At 36.6% G+C, this 12,774-nt stretch overlaps 1 protein-coding gene across 1 annotated transcript in view; it reads right to left on the bottom strand.

The window, feature by feature from the left end:
* CSMD3 (CUB and Sushi multiple domains 3) overlaps positions 1–12,774 on the bottom strand; it is a 1,237,422-nt gene that overhangs the window by 674,682 nt on the left and 549,966 nt on the right. Inside the window, exon 10 of the mRNA XM_004743466.3 lies at positions 658–782. Within this exon, the coding sequence (XP_004743523.2) occupies positions 658–782 (125 nt within the window). The remainder of the gene's footprint in view (positions 1–657; positions 783–12,774) is intronic.

Here is a 12,774-nt window from a genome sequence, read left to right on the forward strand (position 1 = left end):
CTTTCTTATCACTTTCTTTTTCCATATCCAGACAGTAGTCAGATACTTTCTCTTTGTCCCTTTAGAGTAGCTCTCAAATCTACCCTTTCTCTAGTCCCCTGAGAACACCCTTATTACACCTGAGGGGAATCTATAGAGTGGGTCCCTGCTCAGCAGGGAGTCTACTTCTCTCTCTGCCCTTCACCTTGCTTGTGCTCTCTCTTACTCTCAAACAAATAAAATCTTACAAAAAAGAACAACAACAACAACAAAGCAATTAAGGGAGCCAGTAAATCTAGATGAGGCATTTTCAAACATTGCTTAATAAAATTTAGAAAAGGGGGCTTTAGTTAATTGATATGGAAATGCTTAATTTGTAGAAAGGTGATAAGAACAAATCTTATCTTCAGTTACTGGTAATATGGGAAGCCAGAGCGTCACCAGTACATTGTATTGCATATTTTTATAATTATTACGTTGGAAACTCCTTGGAAACCTAACACAGCAGTTTGCATATCAGAGATCTTCAGCAAATATTGCTAAGTACATGGGATAAGTATTTCCTTAAAGACTGCATTACAGCTCAAAGATTTAATTGAACCTTATGCCCATGGAACAAAGTTCACACTATTAAAATGTTGTTAAGAGAGCATTTTGATTTTAAAGGTTTTTCTTTACCTTTACAAACAGGCCTGTGATCACTCCAAGCAGCAAAGACTTCAGCTATCCGTTGACAAGTGATGCTCTTAGCACCTTGTAGGACATAATCTTCATCACAAGAGAATTGCACAGTTGATCCAAGGCTAAATTCAAGCAGAGTATTAAAAAAAAAAACAGGATTAGAAAAATATAACAGAAAAATTAGTCTCCATTCCTACTGGTAACATCTAATAGGTCAGAAAGTTTCATAGTGGCAAAAAGTATCTTTTTACTGGAAAAACAAAACATGAAAATAAAACTTATATAAATATACATTATAAGTCATATATATATGAATCTGTTGTAAGTCAGTAATATGAAAATGTTGGTAGGCACTAGAGAAAGGTATCATCAAATTTAATTTCTTGTTATCAGTTATAAAGCCAACCTTAAGTAAATGATTAAATCTCTATTCCTAAGAAGTTGGTAAATATGAAGCAAAAGTTGTCTGCCTGACTGCATACATTTGTGTATTTACTTGGATCAGTATGTGAAGATCAATCAATCAATTGATAATTATTTAGAAATGCAAAATTATGTTGACTGTCTTCTATAAAAAATTCAACCATCATGTATTACTTAATCTACTGCAATTTTGCTTCCCTTTCCACTGAAAGAGAAGTTAATAATGATCATTTTTTAGAACCCTAATTTCTAAGGGTAATGGATGTTTGCTGAAATAAAAAAAAACAAAACAAAACAAACAAATAAACAACAACAACAAAAAACTACCATGCATTTCTTAAAATCCTTGAACAGCAACTCACAAGAAAAAATAAAGTAGCAAATAAAGGCATTTTCTTTTCTTTTTTTTTTCTCTCTCATTGTTTCATTTTAAAAAGATGGGGATATGAACTGGTATAGTCAGTGGAAAATAGTATGGAGTTTCCTCAAGAAATTAAAAATAGAATTATCATATGATCCAGTGACTCCACTGAGTATTTATCCAAAGAAAACAAAAACACTAACTCAAAAAGATATATGCAGCATAATTTACAGTACCCAAGATATGGAAGCAAACTGAATGCTCATCTGTAAACAATAAGCAGATAGGAAAAATATGGTATAAATACAAATGAATATTACACAGCCATAAAAAGATGAGACTGTGCCATTTGCAACAACATGGATGGACCTAGAAGGTATTACACTAAATGAAATAAGTCAGGTAGGGAAAGACAAATACCATGATTTCACTCATATGTGGAATATTAAAAAAAATGAATAAACAAACAGGATGAGACTATAAATACAAAGAACTGATGAATGCCAGAGAGCAGGTGTGTGAAGGGGACAAGGAGAAAATGGGTGAAGGGGAGAGAAAAAGGGAAGATGGCTGAAGAGTAGGGTGCCCTCGTTTCATCTGGTCGCCTAAATTCAGCTAGATACCTATCAAATCATTCTGAAAACCTGTAAATTCAACCTGAGATCCAAGAAAATAATGTCTGCAAGTCTAAAAATAGAAAACTGACCACTTTTTGCAAGGTGTGGAGAAGTGAATTTGAGAGGATATATGGGAAGATAAACTGCAGGGGGAGAGAGCCTTCAAAAGCTGGCTACTGGAGGGCACCTGGGGGCTCAGTGGGTTAAAGCCTCTGCCTTCGGGTCAGGTCATGATCTCAGGGTCCTGGGATCCAGCCCCGCACGCTCAGTCTCTGCTCAGTGGGGAGCCTGCTTCCTCCTCTCTCTGCCTGCCTCTCTGCCTACTTGTGATCTCTGTCTGTGAAATAAATAAATAAAAATCTTAAAAAAAACAAAAGTTGGTTACTAGAATGTGATACAGCAGTGAAGCACAAAATTGGAACTTTTAGAAATCTGCTCCCATGGGGGACATCCCTACCTGAAAGGTGCTCACGTGGCAAAGAGCAGAACCCCAGATGGGACAGTGTGGTTTCAGGATCCATGGGGTCACAGAAAGAACATAAGTACCTGAGTGTGCCAGAGTTCCCAGGCATTGAAGCGGGGAAGCCTCTGCAATCAGTGAGGCCAGCAGTGGACTCTCAGCTTGGTGTTGCCATAAACCATGAACAGCAGATCTATCCAGAGACCCCTCTCCAAGCAGGGGCCCAACAAGCAGCAAAACCCTTGTGTGACCCTCATCCTTCTCCCAGGGATTAGTGGTACAGGTTCCCCTACCATCAGACAACTGTTCATGGAGCAGTTCTCAAGAAAGCAGTAGGCTGCCGTGAAATAGCCCCTCCATCCCGTGGGAGGATTGGTGTGGGTGTGCATTGCAGGAGTCTGCAGACTGTGACTACACAATGGTGCTTGACTGAGCACTGAACAGTGGGAGCCAAGATCATTTAGGTCCAGGACTGGAGATCTGGGCACTGCCATTTTGGTGTTATTTATTTACATTATTTTTCATCCTCTAAAGTGGCATGAAAAGCCAATAAGGAACAAATGCCACATAGAGCAACCCAAAGCATGTTACACTGAGCTTAGCTCCCTGGCCAGGGGCCATGCAACTCTGCCTGACAAAGACACCTGAGAATCCGTGCAACAGGTTTCTCTTCCAGAAGATTAGCAGGAACATCAACCACATACCAAGTTTATGGATCACTCAGAACTGAAAAAAATTCTGCAGTAGGGGAAAGGAATATATAGAACTTGAGGTTTTTCTTCTCTCATGAGTATGTAGCCCTTCAGTTTAAAATCTCTTTTTTTCCTTTTTTTCCCTCTTTTTCAACTACTTTCTCATTTTATCAAATCTATGTTTAAGTCTTTTTTTAATTTTCATTTTTGCATTTACATTTTACAGATATACTCCTCATTTTTGGCTTACTTGCACTGTCATATATGGGTTATGGTTTGTCATTTTGTTCTCTTGTTCATCTGTTCTTCTCTGGACAAAATGACTAGAAGGAGAAATTCATAACAAAAAACAAAAGAACTAGTGGTAATTCTCTCTGCCATAGATCTAATTGATATGGATATAAGTAAAATGCCAGAAATTGAACTCAGAAAAATAATTATAAAGTTCCTAGGTGGGCTTGAAAAACAGCATAAAAGACACTAGAGAATCTCTTAGTGTAGAAATTAAGTCTAATCAAGCTGAAATAAAAAATCCTTTAACTGAGATGTATTCTAAAATGGATGCTCTAATAGCTAGTGTAAATGAGGCAGAAGTGAGAGTCAATGACATAGAAGACAAAATGATGGAAAGGAAGGATGCTGAGCAAGAGAGAGAAAAACAACTAATGGGCCATGAGGGGAGGTTTTGAGAAATCAGCAACACCATAAAGTGAAACAATTTTAGAACTACTTTGTTCCCAGAGGAAGAAGAAAGAGAAGCATTAGGTATAGTTGAACAAATCATAGCTGAAAACTTCTCTAACATGGAGAAGGAAACAGAGACTCAAGTTCAGGAGTTACAGAGAACCCCCCTCATAAATCAATAAAAATAGATCAACACCCTGACACATAATAGTGAAGTTTGCAGATTTCAGAGATAAGAGAAAATTCTGAAAGCAGCTTCAGACAAGAGGCCATTAACTTGCAAGGGTAGGAACATTAGACTGGCAGAAGACATATTCAGAGAGACCTCCCAGGCCAGAAAGGGCTGATATGAAATATTCAGGGTACCAAATGATAAAAGTATACAACCAAGAATACTCTATCCAACAAATCCATCATTCAGAATACAAAGAGAGATAAAGAGCTTCCAAGACAAAAAGAAACTAAAAGAATTTGTGATCACTTAACCAGCCATGCAAGAACTATTAAAGGAAATCTTCCCATCCTATAAGTGAAGGAATAGCCCAAAAGTCACATAGACCAGAAAGAAATAATCTACAGAAACAGGCATGTTACAGGTCATACAATGAAACTGAATTTCTATCTTTCAACAGTTACTCTGAATGTAAATGGGCTAAATGCTCCAATCAAAAGGCACAGGGTATCAGACTGGATAAAAAGCAAGACTATCCATATGCTGTCTACAAGAGACTAACTTTAGACCCAAAGGCACCTTCAGATTGAAAGTGAGAGGATGGAGAACTATTTATCATGCTAATGGACATCAAAAGAAGGCTGGTGTGGCAATCCTTTTATCAGACAAATCAGATTTTATTTATATATTTATTTATTTTAAAGATTTTATTTATTTATTTAACAGACAGAGATCACAAGTAGGCAGAGAGGCAGGCAGAGACAGAGAGGGAAGCAGGCTCCCCGCTGAGCAGAGAGCCCGATGCGGGGCTCGATCCCAGAACCCTGAGATCATGACCTGAGCCGAAGGCAGAGGCTTAACCCACTGAGCCACCCAGACGCCCCCAGACAAATTAGATTTTAAACCAAAGACTGTAGTAAGGGATGAAGAAAGGCACTATATCATACATGAAGGGTCTATGCAAAAAGAATATCTAACAATTATAAATGGTTATGCTCCTACATTGGTTGTGGCTAATTATATAAAGCAATTAATTACAATATTAAAGAAACACCTTGATAATAATACAATAATATTAGGGGACTTTAACACCCCACTCACAGCAATGGATAGATCATCTAAGCAAATGATCAATAAAGAAACAAGGGCTTTGAATGACACACTGGACCAGATGGACTTCACAGATAAATACAGAGCATTCCATCCTAAAGCAACAGAATGCACATTCTTCTCAAGTACGCATGGAACATTCTCCAGAATGGATCAGCTACTGGGTCACAAATCAGGTCTCAACAAATATCAAAAGACTAGAATCATTCCCTGCATATTTTCAGACCACACTGCTTTGAAACTGGAACTCAATTACTAGAGGAAATTTGGAAGGAACTCACATGCATGATGGTTTAAGAGCATCCTACTAAGAAATGAATGGGTCAACCAGAAAATTAAAGAAGGATTAAAAAAAAAAAACTAATGGAAACAAATGACAATGAAGACACAACTTCTCAAAACTTTTGGATGCTGCAAAAATTATCCTAAGAGGGAAATACATTGCAATATGAGCCCTTCTCCAAAAATTAGGAAAGTCTCAAATATACAAGCTAATCTTACACCTAAAGGAACTGGAAAAAGAACAGCAAAAAAACCCTAAACCAAGCAAGAGAAGACAAATAATAAAGATCAGAGTCAAAATGAATGAAATAGAAACCAAAAGAATAAGTGGAACAGATCAAAGAAATTAGAAATTGTTTCTTTGAAAGAATTTACAATGTCGATAAACTCCTAGCCAGACTTATCAACAAGAAAAGAGAAAGGACCCAAATTACTAAAATCATGAATGAAAAGAGGAAAGATCATGACCAACGTGAAGGAAATACAATCAATTTTAAGAATATATTATGAGCAACTATATGCCAATAAATTAGGCATTCTGGAAGAAAAGTATAAGTTCCTAGAAACCTATAAACTACCAAAACTGAAATAGGAAGAAATAGAAGCCTGAGCAGACCCATAACTAGCAAGGAAATCGAAATAGTCATCAAAAATTTCCCAAAAAAGGAGACCAGGATCAGATGGCTTCCTAGGGGAATTCTACCAAACATTTAATGAAGAACTAATAAAGAACTAATACCTATTCTTCTTAAACTTTTCCCAAAAAATAGGAATGGAAGGAAAACTTCCAAACTCATTCTATGAAGGCAACATTACCTTGATCCCAAAATCAAATACTCCATGAAAAAAGAGAATTGCAGACCAATATCCCTGATGAATATGGATGTCAAAATTCTCACCATGATCCTAACCAATAGAATCCAACAATACATTAAAAGAATTATTTACTACAACCAAGTGGGATTTATTCCTGGGCTGCAAGGGTGGTGAAATTTGCAAATCAATCTCCATGATACAGTACATTAATAAAAGGACACGAATCATACGATTCTCTCAAGTGAGCAAAAACAGCATTTGACACAATACAGCATCCTTTCTTGATTAAAACTCTCCAGAGTTTGGGAATAGAGGTAATATACCTCAATGTCACAAAAGCCATATACGAAAGAAAGAAAGAAAGAAAGAAAGAAAGAAAGAAAGAAAGAAAGAAAGAAAGAAAGGAAGGAAGGAAGGAATGAATGAATAGCAAATATCATTTTCAGTGGCAAAAACTGAGCTCTTTCCCCTTAAGGTCAGGAACATGATAGGGATGACCTCTCTCAACACTCTTGTTCAATATAGTACTAGAAATCTTAGCCTCAGCAATCAGGTAACAAAAAGAAATGAAAGGCATTCAAATCAGTAAAGAAGAAATCAAACACTCACTCTCTGCCAATGTCATGATATTTTATGTGGAAAACCCAAAAGACTCCACCTCAAAATTGCTAGAACTCATATAGGAATTCAGTAATGTGGCAGGATATAAAATCAGTGGAATTGATATCATCAATCAATGGAAATCAGTGGCATTTCCATACACTAACAGTGAGACAGAAGAAAGAGAAATTAAGGAATCAATACCATTTCCAATTGCACCAAAAATCATAATATATCTAGGAATAAACTTAACCAAAGAGATAATGGTTCTGTACTCTAAAATCTACAGAACACTTAGGAAAGAATTGAGGAAAACACAAAGAAATGGAAAAATGTTCCATGTTCATGGATTGGAAAAATAATTATTGTTAAAATGTCTATGCTACTCAGAACAATCTACATATTCAATGCAGTCCCTATCAAAATACCATCAACATTTTTCACAGAACTGGAATAAATAATCCTAAAATTTGTATGGAATCAGAAAAGACCTTGAATGGCCAAAAGAAAGAGGAAAAAGAAAACTAAAGCTAGTGGCATCACAATGCTGGCTTCAAGCTATATTACAAAGCTATAATCACCAAGACAGTATGGTATTGGCATAGAAACAGACACATAGATCAGTGGAACAGACTACAGAACCCAGAAATGGACACTTAACTCTATGGTCAACTAATCTTTGACAAAGCAGGAAATAATATCCAATGGAAAAAGTGTCTTTAATAAATGGTGTTGAGAAAATTGGACAGCCATATGTAGAAAAATAAAACTGCATCATTTCCTTACACAAGACTCAAACTCATAATGGATGTTAAGACCTAAACATAGGATAGGAATCCATCAAAATCTTAGAGAAGAGCATAAGTAGCAACCTCTTAGACCTTGGCTGCAGCAACTTCTTGCTAAACATATCTCCAAAGGCAAGGGAAACAAAAGCAAAATGAACTATCTTCATCAAGATAAAAAGCCCCTTTAGAGCAAAGGAAAAAGTCAACAAAACTAAAAGGCAACCTATGTAATGAGAGAAGATTTTGTAAACAACATATTAGATAAAGGGCTAGTATCCAAGATGTATAAAGAACATATCAAACTTAACATCCAAAATACAAAGAATCCAGTCAAGAAATGGGCAGAAGACATGAACAGATGTTTCTTCAAAGAAGACATGCAAATTGTCAACAGACAGCATGAAAAAATCATGGCATAAGGGAAATATAAACCAAAACCACAATGGGGATACCACTTCACACTGGTCATTATGGCTAAAACTGACAAGTCAGGAAATGGCATATGTTGGCAAAGATGTGGAGAAAGGGGAGTCCTCCTACACTGTAGGTGGGAATGCAAGCTAGTACAGCCAGTCCGGATAACGGTATGGTGGTTCCTCAATAAGTTAAAAATAGAGCTATCCTATAACCCAGCAATTGTACTACTAGATATTTACCTCAAAGATACAGATGTCATGAAACAAAGGGGCACCTAAACCTCAATGTTTATAGCAGCAATGTCCACAATAGTCTAACTGTGGAAAGAGCCAAGGTATCCATCAACAGATGAATAGATAAGGAAGTTATATGCATATATATATATATATATATATATATATATATAATGCGTTATTACTCAGCCATCAGAAAGGCTGAATACTTATCATTTATATCAACAAGGATGGAACTGGTGGATATTATACTGAGTGAAATAAGTCAATCAGAGAAAGGTATCATATGCTCATGCATATAAGGAATATAAGAAACAGCACAGAGGATCATAGGGGAAGGGAAGGAAAATTGAATGGGAAGTCATCAGAGAGGGAGAAAAATCACGAGAGTCTCTTAACTATAGGAAACAAACAGGATTGCTGGAGGGGTAGTGGGTGGGGGGATGGGTAACTGGGTGATGGGCATTAAGGAGGGCAAGTGATGTGATGAGAACTGGGTATTATACACAACTGTTGAATTACTGAACTCTACATCCGAAACTATTGATGTACTATTATATGTTGGCGGATTGTATTGAAATTAAAACAAAAAGAAAAAAAATGGGTGAAAGGGAGTAGGAGATATAGACTTCCATTTACATGATGAATAAATCACAAGAATAAAAGGCATAGCATAAGGAATATAGTAAGATATTTTTATTAGTATTGTGTGGCGGCAAATTGTAGCTACACTAGAGAAATTGTACCACTATGGTATACACTGAAACTAATGTAACACTGTGTGTCAACGTATACTCAAATACATTTTTTTATTAATTTCTTTTCAGCTTAACAGAACTCATTGTTTATGCACCACACCCTGTGCTCCATGCCATATGTGCCCTCCATAATACCCACCACCAGGCTCCCCCAACATCCCACCCCTAACCCCTTCAAAACCTCAGATTGTTTTTCAGAGTCTATAGTCTCTCATGGACATTTTTTTTAAGATTTTATTTATTTTTTTATTTGAGAGAGAGAGAGAAAGACCAAGAATGAGAGAGAGCATGAGTAGGGGAGAGGCAGAGGGAGAAGCAGGCTCCCTGCTGAGTAGGGGGCCAGACACTGGGCTTGAACCAGGACCCTTGGATCATGACATGAGCTGAAGGCAGAAGCTAAACTGACTGAGCCACCCAGGTATCCCTTGAATATATTTTTGAAAGTGGTTCTTTTTAAATATAAAACACACTCAGAAAAGTGTGTAAAATACACTTTCTACTTGAACACCGTAAACCTTGGTAGTCATTCTTGCTTCATCTTTTTTCTTTTTCTTTTACTTTTCACATCCACATCATTGAGCAAATCCTGTTATGAATACTTTCAAAATCAAGAACCTAATACCTCTCACCCCTACAGAGTTACCACCTTGATCCAAGCCCCCATAATTTCTCATCTGTGTTGCCAATAGTAGTTTTGCTGTGTTGTTGCTTTCCTGTTTCTGCTCCTGACTCCCTGCAATCTCTCCTTAAATAGCATCTGAAGCAATCGTTTTAGAAGATTGCTCAAATTATGCCTTTCCTCTGTGTCAAATCTTCTAATGCTTCCTCATTTCACTGAGAGTAAAGGCAGTGCCCAGACAATGGCCTATGTGATCTGTCTGTGCTAATTTTCAGAACTCATTTCCCACCACTTTCTTCCTCAATCTCTGTTATTTGGCACACTAGCTTCCTTGCTCTGGCTTGAAAATATTAAACATGCACTTGCCTCCAGGTCTTTACATTTATTCTTGTGTTAGTCTGGAAAAATGTTTTCTCTAGGAGTCTACAGCTGCTACATTCTCACTTCAGTTTTTTTTCTTCATAGGTAAAATTACCCATGAGGTCCTCTTTAACTATTATCTATAAAATAACTCCTCCTAACCCATAAGCTTCTTCCATGTTATTTCCTATACATTATCGAATATACTGTGTATTTATCTACTCATTGCATCTTTGATTTTACTAAAAAAAATTCCAGGCACTTATCTATTTTTTTCTCAACCTCTCAAATATATCCTATTATATAGAAATTTATTTAAAAAATATATAGAGAGAGGGGCGCCTGGGTGGCTCAGTGGGTTAAGCCGCTGCCTTCGGCTCAGGTCATGATCTCAGGGTCCTGGGATCGAGTCCCGCATCGGGCTCTCTGCTCAGCAGGGAGCCTGCTTCCTTCTCTCTCTTTCTGCCTGCCTCTCAGTGTACTTGTAATTTCTCTCTGTCAAATAAATAAATAAAATCTTTAAAAATATATAGAGAGAGAGACTGAAAAAATATCTTTACTATATATGCATAATAAAGTTAAATATATATGTTTAGTAATGCAGATATAGGATCTAAAATGCCTTATTCCAGAGCCACCATATACCTATAACTGGACAAATGATTCTTGGGTAAGATACTCTCTGAAGGTTATTTAAATTGCTTATAACCTGCATCTACTCACCTCCTATCATGTGAACCATTTGCTGTGTTCTAGAAACAGCGCAGAAAGTAATGGGATTAGAACAAAGCAAATGAAGGAGACCAGGGCATGAAATTTAGTTAAGGATGTGATTAGAGATTAGGGGCAGATCATTTATGAATTTGCAGGCACAGTAAGGCTTTTTACCTTTACTCTGAGAGAACTGGACAGTCGTTATAGGATTGCAAAGTGAAGGAATGACATTATGTTACTTTATGTTTTAAAGCAATCATATTGGCTGCTAGGTGAAGAGTAAACTTTAAGGGAGCAAAGGTGGAAGGAAGGAGTTTGGTTAACAAACTATTGCATGATCTTTGCTCTTACGGAGATGATATGTTAACTTGTACTAGAGAGGTTAGTGGTTAGAAGCCAGTGATACGTTTAAAAAAAAAAAAAAGGCTTAATATAAGACCTGGTCTGGAAGTAATTTGAATTACTATTTTCTCAATTAATGATTAATAATTCTGTCAAGGTCACTCTGTTTGTCACTATATTTGTATTTGATTATAATATTCTAGTTTAACCAAGGTCTTCTTGCTAAAAGAAAGAAACTGCATCTTGTTTAAGTAGGAAGTGTTTGAGCTTCTTTTGATTATAGAAAACAAATACACAGCTTGGAGAGAGGCACTTTCTAATGATAAGCATGTAAGTTCTCTGCTACTATCCCAAAGATGACCAGTGATGGTCCCACTCCCTTATGTGTTCAAAGATTAACAATACCAGTAACTACAATGGGGTAAGTAGGTTAGAGCTGTGGCCAACAGTTTAAGCTAAAGAGACTCAAAGAAATTTCAAGTCCTAACTTTTCTTTCCCATTTTTATGACTTTGAGAAGGTGAAAAATGTCTGAAAGCCTCAACTTCCTCATCTGTTGTGATCATGTGATGACATATCATTTGTAATATGTAACACATAACACAATAAGTAACACATATTGAGCACTCAATTATTCCTCTCAATTATGGAAATAACTATGAAAGCTGTTATTTTTTTCCCCCACTATCTAAGTAAAGAGTCTGGGCATCTGCAAATGACTCCATCTTGGATCACAGTTACACTCGAACAGACTCTAGAAGGAAAATATAAAAGTATAAAACAACACAGAGAGGGCAGAAATCAATGGAATAGGAGGTCTTTTCAGAAGAATCCAGGCTTAGTAATATCTAAAAAATTGATATCTTGAACAAATTCACTGTGTTTTCATTTTATGAACTGCTCTGAGTCAAATTAAAAAAAACTTACAGCTAACTTTCATTAAAAATATATATTTCTATATTGGTAGGATACTCAATCTGATAGAACTTTCCAAAATAAATGATTGAACACATTTTTAATTTCAAAGTATGGAATCATCAAGCATATGATATGCAATGCCATACCTTGAAAAACAACTGTTGATCTTCACTGTGATTATATTGGCTCATGTTTAAACACGACCATCTTTATTTTTTTAATAACTTTTATTTATTTAAGAGAGAGCATGAGTGGGGGAGGGGCAGGAGGAGAGGGAGAAGCACAGTCCTCACTGATCAGGAAACCTGTGGGACTCAAATCCAGGACCTTTGGGATAATGACCTGAGCTGAAGGTAGATGCTTAACAGACTGAGCCACTTCGACACCCTACACTACTTTCTTTTTTTTTTTTTAAGATTTTATTTCTTTATTTTTCAGATAGAGAGAGAGAGCACAGGCAGGGAAAGCAGCAGGCCAAGGGAGAGGGAGAAGCAGACCCAGACAAGCAGGGAGCCCTATGCAGGGTTCTATCCCAGGACTCTAAAATCATGACCTGAGCAAAGGCAGATGCCTAACCAACTAAGCTACCCATGTGCCCTTCACTATTACTTTTTAAAAATTATACTTACTATTGCAAAAACACACTATAATATCAAAACCGTCAATGAAAAAAATGATGTGAATTTTCTAAGATATGTAATTTTTTTCCTATTCTAACCCAAGAGACCTAATAAAATTTTATTTATACA

This window comes from Mustela putorius, unplaced genomic scaffold (assembly GCF_011764305.1).
Source record: "Mustela putorius furo isolate JIRA1106 unplaced genomic scaffold, ASM1176430v1.1 tig00000228_pilon_pilon_pilon, whole genome shotgun sequence".
In the NCBI taxonomy this organism is placed as follows: Eukaryota; Metazoa; Chordata; class Mammalia; order Carnivora; family Mustelidae; genus Mustela; species Mustela putorius.